The 16863-nt window shown below is 41.6% G+C and overlaps 1 protein-coding gene across 5 annotated transcripts in view; it reads right to left on the bottom strand.

The window, feature by feature from the left end:
• Positions 1–921: 921 nt before the first annotated feature.
• Positions 922–16863, bottom strand: part of TIAM1 (TIAM Rac1 associated GEF 1) — a 193556-nt gene continuing 177614 nt past the window's right edge. For 4 of the 5 annotated variants that reach the window (XM_071754695.1, XM_071754665.1, XM_071754684.1 and 1 more), the window contains 11 exons: positions 16376–16444; positions 15928–16053; positions 14105–14213; positions 11844–12023; positions 11606–11724; positions 9788–9896; positions 8210–8268; positions 7214–7316; positions 6363–6450; positions 5359–5531; positions 922–3396 (listed from right to left, as the gene is read on the bottom strand). In XM_071754695.1, the coding sequence (XP_071610796.1) occupies positions 2921–3396; positions 5359–5531; positions 6363–6450; positions 7214–7316; positions 8210–8268; positions 9788–9896; positions 11606–11724; positions 11844–12023; positions 14105–14213; positions 15928–16053; positions 16376–16444 (1611 nt within the window). In that variant the 3' untranslated portion in view covers positions 922–2920. The remainder of the gene's footprint in view (positions 3397–5358; positions 5532–6362; positions 6451–7213; positions 7317–8209; positions 8269–9787; positions 9897–11605; positions 11725–11843; positions 12024–14104; positions 14214–15927; positions 16054–16375; positions 16445–16863) is intronic. The other variant, XM_071754704.1, reaches the window with a different exon arrangement.

Raw genomic sequence — 16863 nt, 5'->3', positions numbered from 1 at the left:
TGGCAGGTGAGAATACAAGAACAACTCCATAGCATTACACTTTCTACCAATCAAATCTTTTGTATAAGGCTTGTTATGTGGTAAATAAGCTAAATAATACAGATTTTTAATACAAAGCATGTTGTTATTGAAGTAGAAGATATTTATGCAGGATTGTATGCAACTTGAAAGCTGAAGGCAGTTGCTGGAAACATTGCAGTACTTAGTAAAAACTTAACTGTGAAGGAGACAAATGTGTGAACCAAGCTAAAGAAAGATTGTGGCATTTACAACAGTTTATCCTTGTTCACATTTGTTCCCTGCTGAGCACACAAGCAATCATTAGCATGCCTTGCACTCATGTTTCAGTAGAGGCTGATCCAGTTTTATGGATTTGGGAAACAGCACTGCTAGTTAAAGATCTGCCATTTTATAGTTTGAAGTCCCACTAAAGGCAAGCTTCATTTTGACTGTCAAACAGCACACTGTGGGCAAATACTTGGATCCAGTATTTGGTCTCCTGTCTGTCTTGTTTTCCATCCTCTAACAGGGAAGGCTCCAGGCTTGCACATTCCATTGGGGAAATAAATTAATAAAAATGATGTTTCAATAGGAGAGAAAGGAGGCCAACAAACTTGCCCCAGCCTTTCAAGAGGGACAGGCTGAAGCTCAGCATATACTGGCCAAAGGAACTATTACTCTCCCTAGAGCTCAGACCCCACCAAAAACCAGAGCCTAAACGGGCTGAATCCATTGCAAGGGTACACCCTCACACAATGCAGGGCACACACTGCTAAGGGTAGAAAACTTACTGTTAAGGAGACTCCTTACAGGTGGTTTAATCCATGAGAGTGATGGTAATCTACTGTAGGACTTGCTTCCTTGCATGCCTCTACTGAGAGAGGCAGTGTCTTGGAGCACACAAGAACACATCCCACTCTCTTGTGGGTTTTTTCCAGTATTTTATTTCTGACAGGCATTTACAACGTTCCATTCATAGAACTAAAAACATAAAAATAGACCTTCTTTCAGCTTATAAAAGAAATATATAAGAACCTTTGACATAGACATGTCATGACATTATGTACAAGGACAACGGTACCTTCCCAGTACCAGCCTTCCAGTATTTCAGTGCTGACTGTGTTCTGCTGGGTACAGCACAGGACAGCTAAAACCTCTGCTTCTCTAATATGCTGGGACACAACTGACAGGTAGATGATATAAAACAATGATGTGATAATAATACAAAGGGTATAGAAACCTTTCTAAAGCTTTTACGAAAAGAAATCAGAAGATAGCAAAAAGTTAATAGAGAAAGCTTTCATAAGATCAAGTATAGTGCACCAGAAACCAGAAAGGGCAGGAGGGGGGTGGCAAGGGGAGAATGCTAGCTGGGACACAAAGACAGTGATGGATTTTGGGGGAGAATAATTTTTGTTATGTTTTAAAATATAGTCAGAGTGGATTTTATAAAATATAATCCTAAAGCTATTACAAAATTTCAGGTTTTTGAAGTACCTACCAATGTGTCAAACATCAATAGATACCAACAAAAAAAGAAAAAAAAAAAAGAAAAAAATTTATATAATCTTCCTTTTATCCTATAGGTGAAACTGAAATGGGAAAAGCTATATAAATCTTAAAAAAAAAAAAAAAAAGTGCTATTTTGTGTTTTGTATTTGGAAGTATACTTAAAAACCACAAGATTTTAGTCACATTTTACCCTGTTTTAGATGTTTAAATAGAAGGTTTTAAAATGTTAAAGAGGTTTGTTTGTGTAGAACCTGTTCATAATCTGTTGCAGTGGAAAAGCTTTTATAAAGGAATTAAAATACACTAGTTTCACCCACAGTAGAAGAGTGGATGAGGTCAGTTTTTTGGCCACGAATTCCCTGTCCCCTAAGCCCAAACTCTGCCAGAAAGTGGAGCAAACTGATCTGTGGTGTTGCTACTCTGGCTGCAGCAAGGTTACACCATGGATCAGATTGGTCCACTACAATTCAGTAATGTCATTTTTATTTTATTCTTTTTATTATCTAACTAAACTCCAGTCTCAAACATATACAATAATCCTTTTCCTGAAGAAAGTTATATCTAAATAAGAATTTCCAGTTCATATTTTAATATAAAACCACCATTTCTAACCCTCTGCAAAAAAGCTAGCCTCGTATCCTAGACATGGAGCTAAGCTAATGTTGTAAAACTCTTTATCCCTTTGTGCCCCTGCATCTCAGGTAAAATACAAAAAAATATTTCTTCAAGTGTTAAATTTGGATCTCTTTCAAGAGAGTTTGGCATCTTTATAATATTATGTAAAACTAGAGCTTCCAACATTGACATTAAGTTAGACCAGCCACAGACCAAGAGGACTTAACACAACATAAATCCCGAACCTTTCCTCACACATTCCTAAAATACATGTATATTCTCTTACACTTAAGGAGGGAAAAATAATAAGAATACTGCAACTGTACAAGTTAAAAAGGCAGTTTGCTCATTAAGGAGATGAACCTACGACTGATGTTTTATGGCTATAAAGCCCTCTGTTCGTTGTGCTGTTGTCTAAGCTAGTTCACTGAACGTAGGTTAAAACATCTGGAGTAATTTGTTTTCCAGTGATTATATTCTCCCCATACTTAATATCAGCCCCTGATTATTTTAGAATAAATAAAATAGTGTGAAAGCCCTTGGTAACGCAAGACAGGACCTCGAGCTTATTCCATTCCAGACTTTTTGAGCATTTTACAGTTGCCTAAATTGTGGCCGCGTGGCTTCGGACCAATTCAGCTGCCAAAATGGTGTGTGCAAGTGTGCAATCTATCCGTATCGGCTCTCCGGGGTGCGTGGGGGCTGGAGGGAGGGAAGGGAAAGAAGGAGGAAAGGGAGGGATGGAGGGCGGGACAGGGGAGACCTACACGTCCGGATGGTGACAGGGAGCGTTTTACAGCTCTGTGTTCAGCTTCCTGCTGGGGACAAAATCTTCACGCCTAACCCAGATGACCTCCTCGCCGTGGCCCTCCACGTCGCCGTTGATGCCGGGCAAAGCTGCCTGCTTCTTCAGCTGGGTCATCCTGGAGGCGTGCGTGTCCGTGGCCGGGCGCGGGCGGTCTCCCCGTCCGCTTGCGATGGAGGCCGCCTGCAGCCGCTCCCGAAGGTCTCGCTCGGCCACGGCGCCTCTCACGGCCTCGCAGTACTCATCGTCATCACTGAGGATGTCCGTTTCCTTGATGTCCTCCTGCTCCTCATACTGAGCAAGGTCAAACTGTTCCTCTACCCAGCGGTCAGTGTCCCCACTGTGAGTGGGCTGCTGGGGCTCTTTTTCAGGGCTGCTTGTGTAGACGGCATCTGAGTCAATGGTAAACCTGTTTCGGGCCAGCCGCCGCCTCCTCCTCCCAAGAGACTTGCTTGGGGCTGACACTGCACACACACAAAGATAAAACCCCACAGGCTTTTTACACACGGTACAACTCTCTTTAAAAAGTTAGTCTTCCAAGGGCCCTTTATTTAACACCTCTAGGCACAAAGCGGGTAGACTCCCACGAATGACCTAGTCATTCAGCATCCTCCCTGTGGCCATGTCAAACTTCACTCAGCTCTTCAGCACAAGTCTCTCTCCAGGTGAGAAAGGGATTTCTGCTCCTCAGATCCACAGTTGGGATAATGGCCCACAATTACTGTTCCTCCTAAGCCGTAGGCAGGTAGCCAGCCAGCACAAAGTGCATCTGCTCAGCTCAGCTTCTCACACGAAGTGCCCTGCTGTCAGCACACCACGAAAATCAACTCCCACCTCGGAAGGGCAAATTGCTTTGTCTGGAGTAAGAGCAACACTAAAGCTTTCCTAGGAGCTAACCTCAGCGCTGAAGGTGCTGCAATTTTTGTGTTATTTATGGGGAAGTAAGCTCCCTGTTCAGGCTCCACTACTCCCTCCCTGCTGGGGGGGGGACACAGGAAACCATAGCCCCAAACCAGACAAACTTTCAGAAGTTCCTTACTCAGCATCAGTTGGTTGACTAGCTTTTGCAATTGACCCAATTAGCAAATTCACATCTTCTGTGCTGGAACATCTTCATAAGAGGCTTGTGAGGCAAAGCAGGGGACGAATCCCACAGCAGAGGGACCTGCAGGCATTCCAGCACTTTACGTGCACACACATGTAGCTCCATGGCAAGCAGGTGAACGCCGAGGTGATAGTTTCTCCCCTTCCACTAAACATCACCTTAGCACTTTCAGTGTGTATTTACTAAAAAACTCTATCATGGGGGTGGGATTACATTTTAATATCCCCGAGCCTTAAAACATGCATTAAGTACAACAGCTCAGCAGTTGCAAATTTTAACTGCAGGGAGAGGTCTGGAGTCTAAAGAGGAGATTTTAGTCTCTGCAGAAATCAACATGCAAATGCACCAATGAACCAAACTGAAAGATGGTTTGGCACCTACAGCAGATAAGCCCTACAGGCTGACTGAAGAAGTGCTGCAGTGAAACAGTTGCATTTTGGCCCTTTTTTGAGCTTTCCTCCTTATGATTTTAAGTGTCTCTGAGGCAGATGGCTAGCAACACTCCGAGTGAGAAGCCATGCTGCAAATGATATTGGTCTGGCCTGCCCATTTCAGAAGAGGAACAGAAAGCCTGGCTGTCTACATTGCTGGATCTAATGAGCAGAAAAAAAAAATAAAATAACAACAGACCAGAACAAAACACGCGGCGGCGCCATGCACTTTTTTCAGTTGGAAGCAAATGTTTCTTCCCTCCATCATCTAGTGCTCTGAAAATTAAAACCTGCTTTTTCCCTGGGATTTTCTCATTGCTTTTGCCTGAAGTGAACTGAAAAGGAAAATCCATGGTTTAGGACAGGCCACTACAAAAATAGTAGTATCAAGTCATGCCTCTCAAAATGTGAGAAGTAGAAGCTCTTGCCCTTTAGCAATAGAGCTGAAAAGGCTCAGAAGGAGGACATATAAAGCTATCTCTTCAAACCAAGCTACTCACTCAGGGGAGCCAATATTTCTTGTGCATTTTGGTTTAAAAGTGCTAGGGTTAGCTCAAAATTCTGTACATGCTTTTAAGAAATAGTATGGGTTTCTGCTTTGTTCAGCTGAAACCTATTTCCAGGTTAAAGTGCACAGCCAATTGGTATTGACAGGAATCCCATCTCTCCCTTCCATGCCAGAAGGACTCCTCTGAAGCTAAGCCTTGATTGCAAAGCAAGCTAAATAGAAGCAATTTAAGGCTCTCAAGAAGGTGAAGCATGGAAAACCAGCAGTTTTTACATACACAGGAAAGAAGGTTAATCCTATTATACAAGTAACAGACACCACCACATGTCCTACAACGGTGCTGGGGTTACTGGGATCTTGAAAGTCTGTAGCCCTACAGTACCTGCCCTGTTCATGGCTGGCCTTGCACCTTTTAGAGCACACAATCTTTTTCCACCAAAAGGAACATATTGCTGGGATGAGGGCAAACTTTCAGTTTTAAGAAGCTGCCTTCTGTGTTTATCCCGCAGAATCGAGTGCACTGCCTTCAGAAAGTCCTTCCTGTGTTCTGGTGAACTGAAAAATAGGCAAGAATAAAAAAGACAGTGTTATCTTTTGGGAACTGCTAAAAACCTGCAGTAAATGAGATAAATAATGACCAGTTCTGTAATTTCAGACAGCACAAACTGACTGACACACACTTCACCCAGAGAAGATTCGACTTAATACAGTATTTTCAAAGCAAATCTAAACCTATAATCATTCCAATAAAACATTTAGCCTTTCAACACTCTTGAGGCTTCCTTTTCCTCCAATACCAACCACACAGTTCACTTTGTCTAATAAACATCAAGGTGACCCGTGGTGGCTAATTAAATCTCAGTTTGTCTTCTGTAAGCACACACCAAAGAGAAGTCCCTGCAACTCTCTACTACCTAGTAGTAGCAATTGCCTTGGTGTCAGCTCCATTAGACCTTGGTGAACTTCTGTACCAAGTTCTTATCTGAACTCTAGAACACATCAGGGCAAACACCTCAGTGAAGATGGACAAGGTTCACATCAGGGAAGGGCAATGCCTTAAGAGTGGATGTTGGAATTGGTGGCAATAAAAAGTACCCAGCTGAAAATGACACATGAGCAGCTTCTTGACAAAGACCCAATGCTGAAGTTTAGTTGGATATAAATTTGTGAAAGGGTAATTATAATATATTCCCATAAAGGTGCAGAACTGATCAAATACATGCCTTTATTTTAATACAGTTTAGCAAATTCAGGCTACCAGAAGCAAGGTTTTAACACTCTCCAACCTTCCCTTAATGCCTGTTCCCAGATTGCCTTGCAGGAGAGACTTAGGCAAGCTGGGATCCAGAGATGCAGCTGCCATGGAAAATACAGAAATGCACTTACCTACAGCAAAGGTGAAACGTTCTTTCTGGCCTGCCTTCAGACTCAGATTTAACATGGACAATCTCACATACAGAATTGGTCTCTGCATCTAAAGTGAAAAGCAAGCAGAACTTCATCTAGGAGTTTCTCATATTTAACTTCAGTTAAGAATATTTATCACATAACCCTGAAGAAATTATTTAAGACCATCCAGGACAATAGATTATACAGTGCAACTGTTAACTCATAACTGAAAGGCAGCAGTGGACAGGTGACTAATGAAACAGCAGACGCTAAAACTTGCCGAAATCTGGTAGTATTTTATATGCACTCACTCAGTCCCATAAAAATATGAAAAAAAACCCCAACCAACTCAGCTTTTCAGGTATTCCATGGGGTACTGGAATGCCTCCTATATTCTTTGCACTTTCAATTATGCATTATAAAGGGAGCAAATTGTTTTAAGATTTTTTATTTTTTTAAAACTATAAAGCTTCACGTGAATACATTTAACACTAAGGCTTCACATTCACATCAACCACAAGAATAAAAATTCACTAGCTCTGTTGTCTCACAGCTGCAAGATTGCCCTCTAGTCTCCAGAAGGGGAGCAGAGTGAACTAGAGTCAGCAAAACCTCTGTTTTTCAGAACCCTGCCTGGCTTCAGAAAAGTCCTAACAAGCTGGAGATACACAACAGGAACTCCTGCCCCTTCATCTCTCCCTGAGGCTATTATGGATGTTGAGGTTGTAGGCTCCTTTTTCAGGCCCCAGAAACTGGGCACCCATATACTAAAGGACAAACATTGGTCAGTGAGCACCCTCAGAGCAAGCATGAGGAACCCAGCTGAATTCATGCAGTGGGAACATTACCTGCACTTGCCAAGGCTCGGACCTGCAGTGCCTCTAAAGGTATCATGTGGCGAAAGCGGAACGGATCCCAGTCTTCATAAATTGAAGCTCTATGTGATCCTCCCTGGAAGAATTCCAAAATACCATTAGGAAATGAGACACCTTGGGACAGCTAAACACACACACATCTCCTCTGCTTTGCGCTGAGAATGCACAGCTAGAGACTTAAGGCAATTCTTACTTCCTAGCTATATCTCAGTCACTGAAGTGCCTCTCTGTGAAGACCTTGCTAAAACCTAGCAGCTCTTATCAATGCCTCCAGAAGTCATTTGAGACCAACACTACATTCACCCCTCCCAGTGCATAGACACTCACAAAACATCCTTTAGTCACGTCAAAGTTACCTTGTGGCCAGTTGGTTTCAGTCATGCAAGCCCTTCAAATCACACTTTGGCTTATGACATTTGTCAGAATCAAAAAGTTTTCTGCAGTACTATAAGCTGTCTTCACTATGTGAAGCATGTGTTTTACTGTCAAGCTCACCTTTAATTTTTTATCTTGAATTCCAGTAGGATTCCCTGATACAGACTGTATGCACACCTAATTCAGCTAAGAGCAACCAGCACTTGCTCAGTGGTATGAAACAGCCAGAACTGAAGGGAGGGCATTGTGTTTCACTGGGAAACTGACAGACATCCACTCTCATGTGTGATTCATATACACTGAGCAAGAGACATTTAAGGTGACACCTTGCTTAGTGAAAATCCATCCATGGAATGGATGTGGCAGGCCACAGGAATGATTAGTCCAGTAGAGAGCAAAGGATAAACTAAATGAATGCTTGCAGAGCACTGTACAGAAGGCCATTCAGCATTACCCAAAATCTCAGTTGTGTGGCAGAGAACAAGAAGCATATAAGCAAAAGCACACCGTGGTGCCACAGTTATATAAAAATCAAATCTTGATGGGAGCACCACAACCACACACAGCATCACCAAAATAGTGCATACAACTTACAAGTTTCTTCTTCTGTTTGGAACCATCCTTGTATACAAGGACCACAGCAGTTTTGAACACTAGAGAAAGAAAAACAAAAGTCATGTTGTCAGTAAGGCTGGGAACAGGTCTCCTCTATGCCCAAGCACACAGAACTTTTAGCTCCTCAGACAGCCCTCACCTGAGTCAGGGAGAGAAGGCAGGAAAGTAAAACTACCAGTGCTCTTGAATACTCTTCCCCAGAAAAACAGCTTCAAGAGCATTTGTCACACAGAACTAGGTTACTTCAAAGTCACCTGATGCCTAAAGAGTTTAAGTCACCAGTTACTGGAACAATCATTTGAGCAACCACAGATCTATATAAAAATGTATAAAAATCCCCCTGGATAATTTCACCTCAGACCAGTGAGCAGCATCCAGATATATGCAGACAGTCAGCAGATAAAATTGCACCTGGGCAGAATTTTAGCCCATCCCAGGTGGGACAGTGGCCTATGCTGAGTTAAAAACAAAGCACCACTGGCAGGCAGAGGTGTTTTCTGGTTCCACTTTTGCCATGTAACTTCTACATGGAGCTGGAATTTGTCTCTCAGGACTCAAGTTCTCCTTGCAAGCTCCTCCTTCAGGCCTCAAACATACCCTTTTTTTTTTTTTTCAAAATGAATTGCATGGACACTTCATTTTGGGCATTTTATGAAACCAATCTAAAGATTTTTGGAGTAATTAAGAGTTGCTGCACATTCCTAGCAGCTTTCTTGAGACCACTCAGCTTCAGGATATGACCAGGAACCTTCCCCACAGGTATGCTGTCAGATTTTGCTTCCAGAACAAAGCTGAAAGAGTCTTGATTCATTATCTATCTAGTGTAAAACAAAACTAAAACTCACTGGCTTCCTAAGCAGCATAAATTTTTGGAAACCACATGGAAAAGGCCTGTTGAATGTAAACGAATTTAGGAACAAATAAAGGAAAATTAGCATGCTCTGAATTGCTCGATATAATTTTGAAAGTAAAAGAAATGTTATTAGCCAATATAAGCAATCATGTACCTTTCCAAAGGACCATACTTCAAGACAGTGGAAAGACCTTGAGATGTATGCCAAAAGCAGTTTCAGTTTCTGGTTTGGCCACCCAGGACAGACTACTGAGAGGGAAACAGATCACTCCATAGCAGCTCACTGGGAATCCTGGCTTAGCTTTTAAGCAATTTTTAAAGCTTGGATATACAAGCTTTTTCTGGCAAAAGGCATGGAGAAGAAAAGCAAAGCCTCTACAAGCCCCTCAACCCCATTCTACAGATTGTGAAGTAAAGTTATTTGACTACTGAACTATGTTTTCAGAGACAATTACCTTTCTATATAGTTCTCAGTTTGTAGCTTGGATGTAGGTTTAAGAAACTCTTGCACTATTACACCAGTCATCTCCAAATTCTTCACCAGATTTAGATAACAGAAAACAAAATCTGACCATTGCAGCAAAGAGGCAACTACAGTTTTAAGTTCAGCCAACCTTGCAGAAGGCAATGCTCAAATACCTTCAGCAAATAACTGCTAAGACACAGTTGACAGTCTTTCAGGCATTCAAAATAAAATTACAAACCAAATGCTGCCAGCTCAGGTTCCTTCTTCCATTTCCCCAGAGAAGCAGGAGGATTCAGCCATATCACTGTATTATGCAAGAGCAAGTCCCCCATCGAAAGGTCTGCAACCTGGCAACACAAACATGTGCACAAAGACACAACGTGTAATCAGTTCTAGAAAGCTGACTTGAATTTTCAGTTCAAGAAAGCTTGCTCAAAGTTTACTCTTACACAAGCAAACAAACAAAGAAAAAAAAAACAGACAAACTTTTGGAATATTTCATCAGACAACTGCAACAAATGCATGTACCACTTGGCAAGCATAAATTAGGATAAGCTGAATTCACAGTCTGGGTCTTATAATTTGGTGGGAAGACAGGGCAATAAACAGATGTTTTCCTTGCATGTTCTCTCTACCAGTTTCTTTCCATTGTGTTTCAACATTTAAGCATAGCTCCCATCACCTACACGCAGTTTGGGGTAAAGTTTAGAGACCACACCATGTGAAGTGGTCAAAGCATTTGCTCCCCATCATTGCTGTGGCTCTTGATTTTGCCAAAAGCCTCATCTCTGGAAACTACACTGCTGGAAGTGAACTAATAAAGGAGTTCATGACAGCTGTTGGGAGACACCTACTAATACTGCAGCCATCAAATGTTTCACTTTGACTTGGAGTCTCTCAGAGTGACAAACTGATTACTGTTCCCAGTCTAGGGGTCACTCCTTCACCCTCCTCTCAGTGAAGTCTGACTTTTGCCAATGGATGCCATGGATACCATCAGAACCAAGGCCTGAGGTCTTCCCAACAACAAGAGGAACACTAAGATAGGTCTTTACAATCTCCTCTCCCAGATTAATACAAATCACAACTGCTCTCTTAACAGATGCTAAGAGACTTAACAGACTGCTCTCTATGCCACTGCTTGCCAGCACCAGCCCTTTTTTCTGCTCTCCACCCACCATCAGATCTTCCCTCCCCACTGCTGCTATCCAGGTCTCACATCCAAAGCTTCCTCAACACTACTCAATCCCAGACCACCTTTGCCTTGTAGCTCAAGGCCTCTTATGTTTTTTCATCCTGGGCGTTGGCAAAACCCCATTACCTCTACTTCATATAGTCATGTCTCTCTCTCCAGACTTGACCCACATCACTGCTCAAATTGGCCCTTTTAGTGTGTCTCTACCTCTTCCCTTCAGTGCCCCTTCCTCCCTTATTGCACACCATTCTCCATCACTTCAATACTGGACTGCAGATGTACTTCTAAATGGTAAGAACAGGGTCCAGATCTCCAACTGGAACATCAAGATGCCATCTACAGGTTTCTGAGATGGTCAGCCAGGACTGAGCCACACTGGGTCTTCACATGTTTGCATATGCACCATGAGACATACAGACCAAGGTTCTGTCATATATCAAGCCCATTTACACACTTTCTACATGAGAAACCACAGTCTCACACACCACACCACAGATTATGATCTATTTATAGTGATGAAAGAGCTAAGTAGACACTTGCCTCAGCATCCCAGTCCACTCTGGGTAGGGTAAGATTATCTATGGGGATCAAGGAGAGACAAGCTATGGACCTCAGAAATAGTGAGCTGCAGGCTGGGATGTGATTTTGACCCAAGAACAACAGTAGAAGGAAAATTAACCCACTACCCACTCACTGGACCTTACACAGGAAAGCAGTTTTTGATTTTGATAGGGATTTACCTCTCAGCACCAGGATCTGCTTAAATGACACAGCACAAAAGGTACATATTTTATACAAGTTAACATTCTCACTACAGGTGTCAAAATAAGAGCCTTTTTCTCTTCACTTTGATCATGTTACCTCTTTTTTCTCTCCTGTTTGTTCTGCTATTAGTTGGTCAAACACTGCTCCATATTCTTCATGGATTTTCTGCATTTCATTGATGTGGCTAGCAACTTTGTTCATTGTTTTTATGGCCACTAGAAGAAAGAGAGGGGTAGAGACAAAAGCTATTTTTAAGCCTCTGAGAGGAAGGGGGAGGAAGAGGGTTCCAGATCAGAGGTAAAACGGGGAAGAGCAACATAGGTTAGCTCCTTACCATCGAGGTGATAATGTTCTTCACTGTCTACATCAGTCAGAGCAAAGAGCTCCTTCAGCAGGAGAGGGTATTTCAGTATCCGCTGGATGGGTTTGATGAGGTAAGACTCCAGTGTGGAGGAGTGCTGCCGGCGGGGATTCTGAGCATCCAGAAATGCCTTGAAAGCAGTGTCTGTCTTGGCTGGAAGATGAAAATGAAGCAACTGGATAAATCAAAACCTGTAAAAGCTGTCCTGATAAAGTGACTTTTCCAGCTTTAAATTAATTTGTCCGGAGATATTTTGCAAGGAAGTGCAGATTTATCAGGTCCACAGTTTTATGCGCTTTAGGATTTGAGTTACTTTATAATTTAGTATCAGGCACCCACCTACTGTACCAATACATGGAGTTTTTACTGTCACTATCCACAGTATTTCTGACCTTGCAACTATTTTAGAGCAACAAACATTTTTTTAATCATCTGTTTCCTCTAAGAAAAGGCTCAGTTTGGGTACTTGTAAGAAGTCACTACTTGTGAGTCTAGTCTGACCAGCCTGACCTGTAATAATGGTGAGTCTGGTTATTGTTACCTCATTTAACCTTAAAATGCAGAAAACTTAGGGCAGTACACCATATTTTGGGAGCACAGGCAGATTGGACACCTGATTGCTGTTCTCTTTTCCACCTGACTGCTACTGAACTTCTTCTCTGTTGCTCCCTCTACTAGAACATAAATTTGACATAAATTTGAGGGAACTATCAAGAAGGTGGCATTTTTAGACATACAAGTTATTCAGTACAGGAACAATTCCACACAATTGCTTTTAAGGCTGAGTGGTTTTTGCAGTCACCTGCTTTCAATAAAGCAACTTCATTTTCAGCTTCAGTTTCAAATCCATAAGCCACCTGCACCTCAGCTGAGGGCACCAAGTTACACTTAAAATACTCTCCCAGGCTTTTCAAGAGGTTTATCTCTAGAATAAAATTTAACTTCTGTTTGCAATACTCAAGCACAACCATTTCTCATTTATAAATTCAGTCACCAATGAAAAACAGAACAACCGGATCCAGCTAGTCTATAGTCTTAACATTAAGGTCTAACAAAAAAAAGCCATAAGGGCTTGGACTAGCCCAAAAGGGCTAGTCACATGGATGTGACTAGCAACAAATAATTTATTCTCATATTCCAGAAAGCTGCCAAGTATTCTTTGCAGCCTGGTAAATAAGAAGAAAAAACAAAAAAACAAAAAAAAACCCAAAAACAAACAAAAAACCACCCCAAAAACCAGACGACCAAACCACAACACCAAAAACCAACCAACTAAAAAACCACCCCACCAGAGAAATAAATAATAAAAAACCCCAAAAAATAGCCCAAAACAAAACAAAAAACCAAACAAACAAACAAAAAAAACCCACCCCTCCCTTCATGGCACTGCTCCCACAACTGGAACTATTGGCCAAAAGGAACTGCATGAAGCACTGCTAACTGCAAGACATTAAGACTTTCTCAGGGTAAAAAAACATCAATACAAGGAGGCCCATGAGCATTTATAAACCAGACTACAGTACATTTTTCTTCATCTCAGCAAATCAAACTCTATTTGGAGTTCCTACAGGGAAGAGTCTCAGACAAACTGGAATAAAGGGAAGAGGAGGAAGAGTGGGAGAGAGTGGTGAACTTAAAATAGTTTCCATAAAAGAAACATTCCATTCTCCTAAGTCTATCCTTTCCTAGTGGCTTTCAGTGTTCAACCACACTGGCTGGACCTTAAGTGGGAGTGCCACTAGCAAGGATTCACAGCACAAATTCTAGGAGAATCCAAAGGTCAATACAGGCTTCCCCACTCCTGGTTCCAAAGTACACAGTGATCCATTAGCACATGCCACAGAGCCCATTTGTGAAACGTTTCCACATCCTACAGGAGTGAAAAGAAACTGAGCAGGTCAGGGGAAAATAAATTAATTGTGGGGGTAAAAAACCACATGCAAGGTTAATGACTTTGTAATGAGCTGCTCGGGTATCATTACACTGATGGTGGTCCACGAACACCCATGGCACAGAGCTCTGTGAGTCTTTCAGGCCAGGGGTACTTCCCTACTGCAAAGGTTCCTGGAGAGAAGCCAGGTGTCCCCATTCCTCCACCACAATTTGCCCTGCATACTTTGGGGTGCAGTGGCCACCTCTTGTAATCCACAAAGACAATCTATGCCAGCCCAACCAGTGCATCACTGTGATATCTCTGCATGCCCAGGTCTGTTTGTCCAGCACATGGCTCTTACCTTTCACCAGTACTTTGGGGACTTTTGTGTGGCTGGCACAGAAGGCACTGTACAGCTTGAACCGGTCAGCGTAGTAGAGAAAGGATCCACCCAGGGAAAACAACACTTTCTAGGATCAAAATTAAATAAATATATAAAGCTTTAGGGGAAAAGTACACCAAAGCCAGTTATTTTCCCTTCTGTCAGGTCCTGAAGTTTCTGTTTAGCTTTTGGAGGACAGGATACTGCATTTTTAGAGTGCCTGACACATAGCAAGAAAGAGGCCCAGCCTTGGTGTCTGGCTTCAGGCTATGTGATTAACATCATTAGCCAAGTTCCAGTTAGGATGACCTGGTGGCACCACTGACTACAGAGGGAATTAGGTTCACAGCTCCAGAGCTGTATTTGAATGCCTGAGCTTAAAACCTCATCGATCTAAGTCCCAAGAAGGACTAGATGTATCTGACTTTGTAATGGATCAAGACACTAAGGAGCTGCAGGCAAGACTATTTATTATTCCTCTGCACAAAGATACCAAGGTCTTCACTCTCTTGTGGATCAGTTTAACACAATCTTCCTCTAAGATGTCTATGCCACTGACAACCATTTGCTCCACTACCCACTTAGGAAAAAGACCACGTGTGGTTGGGGGGGTGAGAAAACACCAAGGCAGCTTGCTTACAGTCAGCAGGGGAAAGCAAACTGCAGAACTGAAACCACGAAGCTCTGATGTCCCATTTTGCATCCTGCTTTCACATTAAACCCATGAACTAAACTGAACCAAACCAGAACTAAAAGTAAAGTTGCTGCAGATTTTATGGGAAGAAGTGGAAGCAGCAGCACTCAGAAAAAAGACAGAGTTCTCTCCTGCAAGGAGGCTGCTTCTACACTTCTCTTAAAGCCCAGAGCACACAGCGGTCACAGAGGCTTCCTCTACTTAAAAAAAAAAGTTTAAAAAAATGTGCCTCTGCTCTCTGTCAAGGACACATTTCCTACAAAACCGAAGCTGTATTCTAATTATACAAGGGCAGTGTTCATGATTGCTTCTGATTTTAAACAAGTACCTGATGGCAAGGCCACACATGAACAAAAATTCTCTTAGTAGCTCTTCTAGGACTGTATGTTAGCTGAAGAGCAATCCCAGTGGAATTATTATTATTCATAAAGACACCCTGCCCTTTCCTAGGATGAGTGCTCAAAGCAAGAGTAAAATTCCCCAAAGGAAAAAACCTTGTACTAGTTACTTGCCATATCCAGTACCTGACTGCAGTAGAAATAAAGCAAAGCATCTGTTTCCACATTTTTCTTTTTTTCTAATGATGTTTAGGTATCTGTACTTTACATGTCTACCTTTAATGCACATCTGCTGATAGTAAGAAGTATTTGCCATATTATTCCACAGTGCATAAAAACCCCCAACACAGAATACAACCAGATGATCTTTAAGATCCCTTCCAACCCTAGCTATTCTATTATTATATGATTTATAGTTCTGATCTGTAGACCTACTGGGCTTCTGAGCTAGTACATTAGACTTGTCAGAATGAAGATTTTATGTGACTTTCCATTTCTAGCATTACCTTACAGGCCAAGACAAGAAATTTGGCAGAAGGACAAAAACAGCATCTAAAAGCACGTGGTGTTACAGATTTCTAGTAGTCTATATGGCTAAATGTAGCATAAACTACCACTGTAGCAGGATGTTTTTCAAAAAGCTCCATTACTGGCTAAAAATGAATCTCAAGTCTAAGCAGATGTAGGTTTTTACATGAACAGTGGCAGTAGTCAGAAAAAGACAATGAGGAATGTTAAAGGACTACCCAGAATGTAAACAGTGAAATTACCTTAAATTGCTCAACTTTTTCAAGCTTTTCCAGGTCTGGAACCAGCCTTACTCCATCTTCAAGAGTTTTCAAGAACTCTACCTGGAATGCTACCATTTCAGTCAGATTCCCAAAGAGAACATCCAGCTAATTAAAGAGGGAAAAAAAAAAAAAAAAAAAAAAAAAAGCAAGATGCTGAAAAATATCACTTTGCACCTAAATCACATTTTCTAGAACTTCAGTCATTCTCAGTCTGGTTGTACAACCACTGTCCTGTCAGGGAAAAAAAAATAACAAACTACAGACTGCACATTATTGAGTATTAACTTTATATTCTACTCAACCTGTTATTTTAAAATAAATGAAATTCCAAATTTCTCCACAGCCCTTGCGCAAACAAGGGGCGTGGGCAGAGTGGAGGGGTGCGCTGAAGCTATCCAGCAGAAAAGATAAGTAACAGTTAACATACCTCATCTGGTGTCAGGAACGTTTCTTTTTGCAGAGGCTTCAGGTATCTCTCCATTAGACAATTTAAGTCCTAAAAATTCAGAAAAAGATTCTCATGTTGGTTCCTCAAACTTCCTCTAAATATTTATTAAAGTGGCAAAGATCATTTTTTACCCAGCCTATTAACTTTTCCCATTCGTCCATGAGACAAAATAGTTGGATTTCACAGAATTTAAGAGTGTAAAAGGAAACATTTACGCTTAGTTACTCACAAAATAAATACTGGATCACAATAAGAAGTATTCCTCTGCTCACCAGCTAAGTAATTTCAAAATTACAGCATAAGAAGTTTGGAAAGCCTACTTATTTCAAAGGTTTAAAAGTTATCAGTCTAGGGGGAGACTGTAAAATTGAATGCAAGTCCACTAAGAGATACATGCACAAAACATAATTTGAAGTACTGGAGAAGAAACTAGCAAAATTTTCCAGAAGGAGAAGAAATAATAGTAG

Source organism: Heliangelus exortis, chromosome 1 (genome assembly GCF_036169615.1).
Source record: "Heliangelus exortis chromosome 1, bHelExo1.hap1, whole genome shotgun sequence".
Taxonomy (NCBI): domain Eukaryota; kingdom Metazoa; phylum Chordata; class Aves; order Apodiformes; family Trochilidae; genus Heliangelus; species Heliangelus exortis.
The sequence above is the reverse complement of the archived record's forward strand: the minus strand, read 5'-3'. Positions and strand labels throughout refer to the sequence as shown.